At 42.3% G+C, this 12,743-nt stretch overlaps 3 protein-coding genes across 3 annotated transcripts; 1 reads left to right on the forward strand and 2 right to left on the reverse strand.

Moving 5' to 3' along the window:
* The first annotated feature begins 23 nt into the window (after positions 1 to 23).
* Positions 24 to 10,753, forward strand: LOC108607660 (trifunctional purine biosynthetic protein adenosine-3). Its single transcript, XM_033293182.1, is given in 8 exon segments — positions 24 to 369; positions 4,623 to 4,870; positions 4,931 to 5,580; positions 6,888 to 7,142; positions 7,271 to 7,666; positions 7,733 to 8,779; positions 9,354 to 10,456; positions 10,458 to 10,753. Coding segments are annotated over 8 exon segments (4,074 nt in total). The 5' UTR covers positions 24 to 189; the 3' UTR covers positions 10,653 to 10,753.
* Positions 1,138 to 1,984, reverse strand: LOC108607666 (pupal cuticle protein). The gene is made up of 2 exons (XM_017998626.2): positions 1,895 to 1,984; positions 1,138 to 1,809 (listed from the first exon to the last, which is right to left on the reverse strand). The coding sequence occupies exons 1-2, from the start codon at positions 1,910 to 1,912 to the stop codon at positions 1,309 to 1,311; spliced, it is 519 nt and encodes a 172-aa protein (XP_017854115.1). The 5' UTR covers positions 1,913 to 1,984; the 3' UTR covers positions 1,138 to 1,308.
* Positions 10,754 to 10,831: 78 nt separating the features above from the next.
* Positions 10,832 to 12,161, reverse strand: LOC108607643 (dnaJ homolog subfamily C member 28). Its single transcript, XM_017998570.2, has 2 exons — positions 11,990 to 12,161; positions 10,832 to 11,930 (listed from the first exon to the last, which is right to left on the reverse strand). The coding sequence occupies exons 1-2, from the start codon at positions 12,086 to 12,088 to the stop codon at positions 10,944 to 10,946; spliced, it is 1,086 nt and encodes a 361-aa protein (XP_017854059.2). The 5' UTR covers positions 12,089 to 12,161; the 3' UTR covers positions 10,832 to 10,943.
* Positions 12,162 to 12,743: the final 582 nt, after the last annotated feature.

Raw genomic sequence — 12,743 nt, forward strand, 5'->3', positions numbered from 1 at the left:
ACAGACAGTACAATACAACACACACACTCATACACAGGCAACTGTAACTCGCGTGTGCGCTCTCTTTGTGACTCTCTCTCACTCGCGTTTTTAGCGGCGCAAGATCAACACGTGGGCAACGCCAAAAACAGTATTTGTTATTATTAATTGTTGTTTAAAACGTGCAGCACGAGCTTTAAAGACAAAATAATGTCACAACGCGTGTTGGTTATTGGCAGCGGCGGACGTGAGCATGCCATCTGCTGGAAGCTCGCTCAATCTAAGCAAGTGGAGCAGCTCTTTGCCCTGCCCGGCAGCTATGGCATTGCTCAGCTGGGCGCAAAGTGCAAGAATGTGGATCCCAAGACATTGGATGCCAAGGATTTTGAGGTGAGTGCGATGCCAATGGCTTTGTGGTTTTCACACATAACGAAGGCGATCCGCTGTCCTTCACTTAACCTTCGTGTATAGGCTAAAATTACAAACCAATATTGCAGGCTAGGCGGCAACAGCGGCAGCGACGTCGACGTCGACGGCTCAGCTGTTTAAAGCCGCTGCAATGATTTGTTTTTCAACATTTTATTGCTTAATAAAGGAAAGTTTTGTGCAAGCTCAATTTGTTTTATTAAATTTGCTTGCTACTAAATGTATTTAATGTGAGTTTGTAAACAACAGACAAAGCTCATGTTCATGCAAAGCTTTATGTGTGTGTTGTTTTTGTGTGCGAGAGAGGGAGAGAAAACGCTTAGTTTGTTAACCCTTGTGTATGCGTTAGAGTTCCTATGCTTATTTAACACTTGTGTTGTTCATTTGTTCTACATGGATTTAAATGTTGTTTGAAATTGGAGCAGACGTCATGGAAAGGCTAAAGACTAGTGTTGCCAAGTGCTAATCTTCAAATCTTAGCTATGAAAGGGAATTTGTATACTGCATTCTGATTAATCAGTTAGATTAAGAATTCACTTGCAGTTAGAATAATCTAGTGCTTGCTAAAAATAACATTAATTAAATGCTTAGCTAAACAAAATGTTTTGCGCTACTTTAGTATAAATTAAGTAGACAATATAAATATTTTATATTGGAGTCTCAAATACCTCAAGCCATTAGCGTCTATAAGACTTGGCGCCCAAGTCCCATAAACAAATTGTTATGTTGCTATTTGTTTTTGTTTTCGTTCGTTTTTATTCCAAGCTTATTTCGCTTGACTTAGCGTTATTATTTATTATGGCTAAATTAATTGTTTAGATCAAATTCACAGTTTGTGTTTTGCCTTGTCTGCAGTTCTGTCCCGCCCACTGCCCCCATATGCAAAAATTATTGCGCATACGCCTAGCTTTGCGTCTTTGGTGCATGCGTCAGATAGATTACCCTGTAGGTAGTCTGGGGTCTAGCGCGCGGTGTGGTCGTCTCCTCAATGTTGCGCGTATAGACCTTAAAGGCTTCGGCGTCGTGGGCCACCGTCTTGAGTTCACCTGTATAGTAGTCAAGCACCTGGTAGGGATGCTTGCGTATATAATCCAAGCTACGCAATATATAATCCGGCGTCTTGGGTATATGTTCGCCCTTGGCATAGTAGCCCTTATCATCAGCTAAATAGTTGACACTGATGGGTGTGCCCTCGGGTGAGACATAGCTGGAGCCACCTTGCACCGTGTGACCACCCACACCGGACTGTGAGCCCACGATGCCGTTGGAGGTCTCGTAGTTGTAGCGATAACTGCCATCTGGATTCACTTGCAGCTCGTTCTGCAATGTGGTACGTTGACGATCCGAGTCGGGCACGTAAGCCGACAACGCCTCGATGGCGAACAGCGCGATGGCAAATGTTGTCTATAAGTAATAAATATGTTAATCTTAATTTAATTCCATTGGCATTGAGTTGCAGTTTGACTGTGTTGAGTGTTGAGTGCCTTACAAGCAAATTAATCCACATTTTTGCAAGTTATTTTAATTTAATTTTGGCTTGTTGGTTCTAGCGCTTTTAATTCACGACTGTTTGGTTGCTTTTGGCACGCTTTCGTTTTTATATACAATCCGCTCACCATGCTGGTAAGGTATATATGTATACATATATATATATTTTGACATTTTTGTCTCCGTTTTTAATGGAAACCCAGTTTCGTATCTCCATCCAAGCAGTTGAGGGCGAGGGCGGCAGCGGCAAAGTCTCTCTCTCTCTCTCTCTCTCTCTGCTGCTGGTGCTGCCTGCTGTTCGTCAACGTCTCTTGAGCGGCGCAGTCATAAATTAAATCATTTAATTATTATTTTGGTATTTTTTGCATTATTATATTACGTACAATTTGTTTGTCGTTGCAATTCTTAAAGTTGTGGGCCCGATCATCATCGAAATCGATATCATATATGCCCTAGTCGAAGGTTTCTCAACGGCTGCTCTTGAAAACAACAGCAAACTGATCAACAGCCATAATAAAATAATAATAAAAAACACAATTTTTATTGCATTCCACATGTATGGCAAGGAAAAACAGTTGTGAGCTTAAAGAGCTCATTGAACTGAACCTTTATGTAGATCAGTTAAGGTTAGAGCTTATGGTCGCATAACTATCTGTAAATAGGTAATGCGAAATCGAAAAAGTATTTACATTCGACCTTAGCTTACATTTTTCAGTAATAAATAATTTTTATATTAAAAAGCTTTAAAATAATTTTGATAAATTTAATTTAATCTTATTCAAATCAAAAAAGTATTTACATTTGGTCTTAGCTTAAATTATAAATATTTTGTAATATCTTAATTTATAAATATTTTGCTCATCAATATTTTTAAATATTTTTATGTTCAATAAAGCATTTTAAGTATTCTTATCAATCATATATAATAACTACATAAAAATTAACTAAAATTAAATATATATATTCACTTAATGCACTGCTTAAAAAATTGCTCAGCAAAAAGTTGTATGTTTAAAATTGTCATTTTTAAAAAAACAACTATTTTATTTATGAATCACCTTCGCTATATCTTTATATAACATTCCAGTTTTATATACTTATTAACAATTTATATAGCATACAATTTGCTTGTTTCAAAAGTATCCCAAACCTTTCTCTTAACTATAAAAAACTGGAACAAGAACAGAACATGGTAGAGCAACATTTTGTACATTTTGGAATTAAATTCAGGTAGCCAAGTTCTAACGTGTTGGCCAGCTCTTGTTGTTAATATAATTCTCAAAGCTTGAAGCTAATTCGGATCTGCATAGCGTAACTGATCTTTAAACTTATTTATGAGACAGTAGATTTTGGCAAATGACTTAACTTGTGACCAGAGCTGGAGAGTTCATTAGCATAAAGTGTATTTGCAACAAGAGTAAATCATTTGCAGATAAAGCAAACCCATAAACAAATGTTTTTGTCAAATTTGGAAAGTGGTCCGAAATTCCGAGACGCAATCAAAAAAGTTCTGTGTGCTCTCCGTCTTCTTCCCACTGTAATTAAAGCCTTGGCCGGGTTACCAAAAATGGCTAACACTAAACGACAGGCGAAAAGACGTCACATCTTCAGTATTTAGCATGGTTAGGTGAATGTTGAACGTTCTTGAACTTTTTTCACAGCCAAAGGGGTGGGGGGGAGCTGGGTATTTCTGCTCTATAAACCGCATGCGTTTGCACTTGCTGCGAGAGTCAAAGGGAATCACCAGCAAAATTATAAATTTATAAACAAATTTCGCCATTGGCGCCAATTTTGATTAAATGATCTCTCGGCGCCGCGGCTAAGACGCATTGCAGCCGCGGTCGCCGCAGTCGCCACAGTCGGCGCCGTCGCAGTCACGCTTCAATAAGCAAACCGGATGAGCAGGGCTATACGGATTGGATTTTTCGGAAATTAGTATTGTTGTTCACACAACTCGCATAGCAGTCACCTGAGTCAGGTAACTGTTTCTTCTTCGTCTGAGTGTGAGTGAGAGTTACGCGTACTCTATCCAAAAGAATTCGAGTAATTTGATTTTTTTCATCTTGTGGTGTAATAAAATTAGTGAATTGCTGTTGCAAATATTAATAACGAATAATAATAAATAGCATAATCTAAATTAAAGCTTAAAAATACAAACAACTCGTAGGCAAAAAAATATGAAAAAACATAAAATAAAAAAATAAAATAAAACTTCATGAAATATAATTAAATATATAAATATACTTATTAAATAATTGCGAAATTTTATTTTAAAACAATTTTTAAGCTCAAACGCTTTTGTTTTTGCTTTGAGTAAATAGTTCAGAGAATATAAAGTATTTTTTTGGTTATATTTGAAACTGAAAACTTGTAGTAGATTCAAATTTTTGTAATCTATTTAACCTATAACTCGAAAGTTTCTACACATAGTTTTATATTTCTTAAAGTGTTTAAATTACAAAACTTTTTGCTTATGTAAAAATACAGGCAGAGTATTCGCGCTGCTGTTAATTGTAAATTTGTATACTCATGTTTGTTGTTGTAATTTATAAGTTATACATTTTGACGGCGGCAACGACATTCACCGCTTTGGAGACAATGCACCCAAAGCTTAATGGCAAAACAATTAGGAAGGCATTTCTGCTGACAAATTTCTGAGCGCTGACTAAATTCACGTGCATTTGTTTAACATTTTAGCATTGATTATTAAAATTGAACGTTGCTTGCAGGCCATTGCCGAGTGGTGCAAGCTGCATAAGATTACGCTGGTGGCCGTCGGCCCTGAAGATCCATTGAGCTTGGGCTTGGGCGATGTGCTGGCAAAGGCGGGAGTGGCTTGCTTTGGGCCCGGCAAGCAGGGCGCGCAGATAGAGTCGGACAAGAAGTGGGCCAAGGATTTTATGCTGCGTCATGGCATACCAACAGCTCGCTACGAAAGCTTTACGGACGTGGCCAAGGCCAAGAAGTTTATACGCAGGTAAAGCATCGAAACTGAAGCTAAGAGAACTTGAGTGTAAATTATTTGTTTGGTTTGTAGTGCGCCCTATGCCGCTTTGGTAGTTAAAGCAGCTGGTCTGGCTGCTGGCAAGGGCGTGGTGGTGGCTGCCAATGTGGAGGAGGCCTGCCAGGCTGTGGATGAGATCTTGGGTCAACTTAAGTACGGCCAGGCTGGCGCTACGCTGGTGATTGAGGAGCTGCTGGAGGGCGAGGAGGTTTCCGTGCTGGCCTTTACCGATGGCAAGTCCGTGCAGGCGATGCTGCCGGCTCAGGATCACAAGCGTCTGGGCAATGGCGACGCGGGTCCGAACACCGGCGGCATGGGTGCCTATTGCCCGTGTCCCTTGATCAGCAAGCAGGCCTTGGAGCTAGTGCAGCGTGCTGTGCTCGAACGCGCCGTCAAGGGCTTGGCCCAGGAGCGCATTCCCTACCAGGGAGTGCTCTATGCTGGGCTCATGCTCACGCCCGATGGTCCGCGTGTGCTCGAGTTCAATTGTCGCTTCGGCGATCCGGAAACTCAGGTCATACTGCCGCTGCTCGAAACCGATTTGTTTGAGGTTATGCACGCTTGTTGCAACGGCGAGTTGCACAATCTCTCGCTGCAGTGGCGCAGCAATCTCAGCGCTGTGGGCGTCATCATGGCCAGTGCGGGTTATCCGGAAACCTCGACCAAAGGCTGCCGTATTACAGGTGAATATTAAAACTCACACACGCGCATTCGTCTGGTGTGACTTGTTTTATTGTTAAAATTGTGTTTGTGTTGTGTTTATTTTAAAGCAACTTTTTTTTTACGACTTGCTTTTAATTTTAATTTGGATATCAAAAATTCCTCAATAAATGTAAAGCTCGTCATTTGCCTTCTAAGGAAATTCCTTGGGCTCTTAATGATTCAACAAATATGCTCAACACTTTCGGTGCTTGATTTATAAATAATAAATTCATCATCATATTGGCATTTATAATATAATCAATTATTGATTATATTTTTGGACCAGATGCATACTGCTCTCATAATTTATTATTATATGCATATATAAAGACAACTAATATCTAATAAAGATATTATAAAGAACTTTAATTGGCATTTAAGCTTGCACAAATTTTTAGATATGTTGCCAAATTAGACGTGGAAAAGTTTAAACAGGAATATTGTATAATGTATATAAAATAGAATGCAAATGAATACATTTGAATTTTATGTGCAAAAAAATATGCAAATCTACAAAGTTATATTTTAATTTTAACAAAGGTTTGAGCTAATGTAAACACAATAAATTTTTTTTCTACGAACATTTTTCTTAGATTTTTTGAAAAAAATTTAAAAAAGTATTTATATTCTTCAAAATTTAATGCATAAGGAATATAATTTTTTTATTTTTCATTTTTAAAAATTGTTTAAATTGCAATTTTATAATTTAAATAATGCATTATTATTTAAGTAAAATATATAATTCATTCTTTATTAAACTAAACATTTATTTAAAGTTTTTTTTACTTAAAAAATGTTTTAAAAAGAAAAGCAACAATTTTAATTGTTTCTTTAGTGTTTACTAAAATTGTTAAATTCAAATAATAATTGAGATTGTTTTTTATTTTTAATTCATTTTTTTCTGCTTTATATAGGTAGTTGTATAAGTTAAATAATGCATTATTATTTCACCAAAATCTATAATTTAATCTTCATTAAACTAAACATTTATTTGAATTTTTTTTAATAGAAAAAGGCTTTTCAAAAATGAGACAAGTGTTAGTGTTGACTAAAATTTTTAATTCACATAATCATTAATTTTTAATTTTTAATTTTCTTTTCAAGTTATTCTTTTTTGTGTTATATAATTGTCATACTTTATGCTTAATACGCAAAATCTATAACTCATATGTTTAAATAAACATCTTATTTTACCATTTTTTAAATATACAAATGTTTGAAATATAGTATAGTTAAATTTAATTGATTATTATTAGCTTAAATTACTGATGCTCTATTTATTTTTTAGGCATGCCCACTGGCAATACAGAGACGCAGCTGATCTTCCATAGCGCCGTGTCTGTCAACGCCAAGAAGGAGGCGCTAACCAATGGCGGACGTGTGCTCATCACGGTGGCTCTGGATGGCAGTCTGAAGCAGGCGGCGGCTCAGGCCACCAAAATGGCCCAGAGCATTCAGTTTGCAGATGCTGCCGCCCAATATCGCACGGATATTGCTCAAAAGGCATTCAAAATGTAATTGGAATTGACTCGACTAATAAATTGCTAAAACATTAACTAAATAGTTTACTTACTGCTGCTGCTTCAATCTTAACAACTACTCACTCTCACTTTCCACCTCTCTTCCTTTACTTTCTTTGGCTTCTATAGGGCGGCTGCTCCTGCCTCTAAGCTACAAGGACAAGCGGCGTGGACATTGATGCGGGCGATGCTTTGGTGCAGCGCATCAAGCCTTTGTCCAGAGGCACTCAGCGGCCCGGCGTGCTGGGCGGTCTGGGCGGCTTTGGTGGACTGTTTCGCATCAAGGACTTGAGCTACAAGCAGCCCATCGTTGTGGAGGCCACCCAAGGTGTGGGCGCCAAGATTCATTTGGCCCTGCAGCATGAACTCTACGATCACATTGGCTACGATCTGTTTGCCATGTGCGCCAATGAGCTGCTCGAGCTGGGCGCCGAGCCGGTGGCGTTTCTGGATTACATTGCCTGTGGCAAGCTGCAGGTGCCGCTGGCTGCGCAGCTGGTCAAGGGCATGGCCGATGGCTGCCGCGATGCGCGTTGCGCTTTAGTGGGTGAGACACACAAGCAGCAGCAGCCTCAAAGATTTCCATAGCTGATCTCAACTCTCATTTTCGCAGGTGGCGAAACCGCTGAGATGCCTTCGCTATATACTCCAGGTCAATATGACATGGCAGGCTATTGCGTCGGACTTGTGGAGCAGTCGCATGTGCTGCCGCGTTTCGAGCAGTACCAGGCTGGCGATCTGCTGGTGGGACTGCCCTCCTCTGGACTGCACTGCGCCGGCTTCAATGAGCTGCTTACCCAACTGGCCGCAGCTGGTGTGAATCTCAAAGAGCGTTCGCCTGTGAATGGCGAGCATGGGTTAAGCTTGGCGCAGGTGCTGGGCACACCCACGCGTTTGTATGTGCAACAGCTGCTGCCGCATTTGCAGTCGGGTGAGGTCAAGGGCGTGGCCCATGTCACCCATGGCTTGCTCCACGATGTGAATCGCTTGCTGCCGCCCAAGTTTGAAGCTGTGCTGGACTTTGGTGATGTGCCCGTGCCCGAGATCTTTGGCTGGCTTGCCGGGCAGCTCAAGCTTAGCGCACAGGCGCTGCTGGAGCGGCACAACTGCGGCATAGGCATGGTGCTGGTCATGCCACAAAGGTCCCAACTATGGCGCACTGCTCTGCCCGGCGCCAAGGTGCTGGGCGTGCTCCAGGAGCGTCAGCTAACCAGTAGGAAATCTCGTTTAACTGTGCGCAACTTTGAGCAACGTCTGCTGAAGCTGGCGGCGCCATTTGGTGGCTTGGGCGAAGTCACTCTGCCCGAGGAGCTGCTGGAGCAGCAGCCGCTGCCGCTTACCGCTGCCGATCGCGAGGATTGCTTTGAGAACGCCGCCGGGCGGCGTCTGCTGCGTCTGCCGGCGCACTACAAGGATCCCATACTCATCCTGGGCACCGATGGTGTCGGCACTAAGCTCAAAATTGCGCAGCAAACCTCACGCAACGGCAGCGTCGGCATCGATCTGGTGGCCATGTGTGTCAACGATATTCTCTGCAATGGCGCCGAGCCCTTCAGTTTTTGCAGCTACTACGCCTGCGGCAAGTGGCAGCCGGAGTTGGCCGGCGAGGTCATGGAGGGTGTGCTCGAGGGCACCAGACAGGCCAACAGCAGCTTCAAGGGTAAGTAAAAAAAAATAATAAATTTCATTTAAATTCTTATGCAATTTAAAAAGTATTTAATTTTATTGAGAGCCGTACTAAAAATGATCTGATCTTATAAATTTATTGAATGATAATCACAAGTAATTATACATATTTGTTCTATAGATAAACTGAGTCGATATATGCAAACAAACCCTAAAAATTTCTAAACAATTGTAATGCAATTTAAATATTAACAATAGATCTTATAATTTAATTAAGCTTTGAGAAATTATGAAGATATACATAGTTGATAAGTCTATATACATAGTTTTGTCTGTCAGTCTGTCTGTCTGTATGGAACCCTAGATCTCAGCAATTAAACGTTCAAATTAATTAATTTTTTACCATCATAGTTTTTAGTGAATTAAGCGTCAAATTGTGCATAATTTAGACGCTTTTGTAGAGTCTCAAACAGTCGGTTGTGATCTGGCTGAATTTCTTATACCTTATTTTACTTCCCTAATTATTTTACTTGCAATTTGTTGAGCGTTTTTAGTTTTCTTATAATAATAACGCATATTATTTATTTATTTTATTATCTCACCTACAGTTGCCCATCGCGCTGCCCTGCCGCTGCTCTATGAGCCACATGTCTACGATCTGGCGGGCTTTGCCTTGGGCATAGCCGAGCAGAGCGGCATATTGCCACGTCTGGCGGATATACAACCGGGAGATGTGTTGATTGGTCTGCCCTCGTCGGGTGTGCATAGCAATGGCTTCAGTCTGGTGCATGCGGTGCTGAAGCGCGCCGGACTCACTCTGGCGGATCGCGCGCCCTTTAGCGAACGCACGCTGGGCGAGGAGCTGCTGGTGCCCACCAAGATCTATGTGCAGGCGCTGGCACCGCTGCTGGCACAGCCCGAGCATGGCATCAAGGCACTGGCGCATATTACAGGCGGCGGATTAACTGAGAATATTCCACGTGTGCTGCGCAAGGAGCTGGCGGTGCGAGTGGATGCAAGCAAATATCAGTTGCCGCCAGTGTTTGCCTGGCTAGCCGAGGCGGGCAACATAGCGCCCATGGAAATGCAGCGCACCTTTAACTGTGGCCTGGGACTGGTGCTGGTAGTGACGCCCGCCAAGGTGGAGCAGCTGCTGCAGCAGCTGCGTTATGCGCATCGCGCTGAGATTGTGGGTGAGGTGCTGGCACGCAAGGATGCCAAGCAGCCGCAGGTGGTGGTGCAGAACTTTACAGCGTCGCTGCAGCGTACACAGGCGATGCTGCAGCTGCGCCGCAAGCGCGTCGCTGTGCTCATCAGCGGCACGGGCAGCAATCTTCAAGCGCTCATCGATGCCACACGCGACTCGGCGCAGGCTATACATGCGGATATAGTGCTGGTCGTCAGCAACAAGACGGGCGTGCTGGGTCTGGAACGCGCCAGCAAGGCGGGCATACCCTCGCTGTTCATTCCGCATGCGCAATTTCCAACGCGCGAGGATTACGATGCGGAGCTAACGCGTCACTTGCAGGCAGCCAATGTGGAGCTGGTCTGCCTCGCAGGCTTTATGCGTGTGCTAAGCTCGCCCTTTGTGCGTCAATGGCGTGGTCGTCTCATCAACATTCATCCGTCGCTGCTGCCCAAGTATCCTGGCCTGAATGTTCAAAAGCAAGCGCTGGAGGCGGGTGAAAAGCAATCCGGCTGCACTGTTCACCTTTGTCGACGAAGGCGTCGACACTGGCGCCATTCTAGTGCAAGCTGCTGTGCCCATCGTGCCAGGCGACACTGTTGACACTCTCACCCAACGCATTCATCGAGCGGAGCATTGGGCCTTTCCACGTGCGCTGCAGCTGCTTGCCAGCGGCGCCATCTCACTGAGCGATGAGGGCAAGTGCGTGGCTGGCAACTGATTGTCTACTAAGTTTATCGTGTATATAACTATTAAGTTTTGACATTGAATCTTACATCAAAAAACTAACTCAAAATTAAGACTATGAATTATGAATTCTACAAATAAAAATAAATATTAAAATTAATACACAAACTGCTTAGTTTGCTTTAAGGTTGGGGGCATTACCCACATTAACTACTAAAAGTTTGTTATACATTTATTTTCATTTTTTTTATATTATATCAAACGCTTTGCGTGCTAAACTAATATCACCCAATTGATTGCAACAAACTTAAACACAAGTCTTACATTAAGCCCAAAAAATAGAAAAGAAATTTGTCATAAAGCTGCGTTCACTGGCGGGAGTGACGCTGCTCTCAAGTTTAGGCTGTGGTCGCTTCAGATTGCGTGGCAGCTGCGGCTCCTTGAAGACACTCTCGGCTAGCTTGTCCAGCTGCAGGCGAAAGAACTGATTCTCCAATATTGGCACTATAAGATTATATTTGTCTATCAGCTTATTTAGCTGCTGCACTTCATCGACATGCAGCTGCGCAAACTTTTGCCAGGCAGCCTGCTGCTCCGGCTGTGTCAATGGCCATTCGCCATAGTAGCTGCGTTCCTGTCGCAGTTGCTGCTTTAGCTTATGCGCAGACTCGCGTATATCCTTGCTCAGCATTATCCACTCTGGCGTAAATCCATTGTCCAGCATAATCTTGTTCAACTTGTGCGTAGTAAAGTCCAAATAGGGATTCTGTGTTTGCGCCAACGACAGTGGCTTGCCAGTGCCTTTGAGATTATTGAAATCACCCTTGGACATGGCTTCCTGTATGAGATCTTCGACAACTCGATCCACACCGTACTTGGTTTTGATGGCATGCTTGCCATAGTAATTTCCACCTTTGCGCATTAGTGCATGCTCACCAGCTGCCGCCTTTTCTATGCGATGCTCCAGCACGCGCTCTTGCGCTTTCATGGCGCGCACCTGTTGATATTGCTTTTGACGCTGAAAGGGCGTGCCTATGCCAATGCCCTCATTGGATAGGTACTGGCGATGCTGTGGCGCTGTATGCTTTATATCAAACTCCATGGCCTCTTCATCGTTTTCCTGTATGTTGCGACGGCTCTTGGCGAACTTTTCCTGCAGCAGCTTAAAAGCCTCATCCACCTGTTGGAAACGCTCGCTACTGGCCTCTTCACTATCTGCATCGGGATGCACACGCTTCACCAAATCCAAATAGGCGCGTCGCACAGTCTCCTGATCGGCAGATTCATGCACACCTAATATTTGAAAACATTGCTGTCCTCACGCATAATTAGTTGCGGCTTTTACATTAATTTATTATACGCCTGGCTTACCTTATACACCTCGTTTCGTTTCAGATGCACAGCGCGCCAGCAACACTGCAACGGCGCCTTAAAATTAAATAATAAATTGCCTTGAACGGCCAACAACATTTTTCCGTTGTATCGACAGACAAGCAAAAGTTTATTTTGTTATTCAATTTGCATTGTCAGCTGTTCGCTACAGTGTGACCAGCTATTTAAGTATATTGGCTGCCGGCAAGCTTACTGCAAAACTCACAGCCTGCTTATGAAACAATAAAATTATAAAGTTCTTCTACTTATAGCATTAACATTTATTAGCTTACATTACGCGCAAAAGTAAGTTCAACACAAATTATTTTCAGTTGCATTAATATCGGCATTGGTATCGATTGCTCTATCGATAGCTTGGCATTAATGTGACCAGTTTTTGGCACTGGCTGAAACAGCTGTTTGTAATTTTTGAGCACAGAGCAAAACACGCAACAAAAAATTAATATTAATTTAGTGAAACATAAACTCCAAAACAAATCAAAATTCCATACAACAATTGCCAACCAAGTGCTACATCATGTGCCGTGAATTAGCAATAGAAATTGTTTAGCATATACAATACACATAACTGAAAAATTAATTTTTTCGTAATTTACTAGTTGCTGTGTGTGCGTGCCCCTTTCGTTTGTGTGTGTGTTTCTCCATCTATGTGTATGTACGTGCGTATAGTATTTGTGTGCCTGCATATGTGTTGGTGTGTAGTGACTTTGAGTGCAGTTCTGCGTACGTTATT

This window comes from Drosophila busckii, chromosome 2L, assembly GCF_011750605.1.
Source record: "Drosophila busckii strain San Diego stock center, stock number 13000-0081.31 chromosome 2L, ASM1175060v1, whole genome shotgun sequence".
Taxonomy (NCBI): domain Eukaryota; kingdom Metazoa; phylum Arthropoda; class Insecta; order Diptera; family Drosophilidae; genus Drosophila; species Drosophila busckii.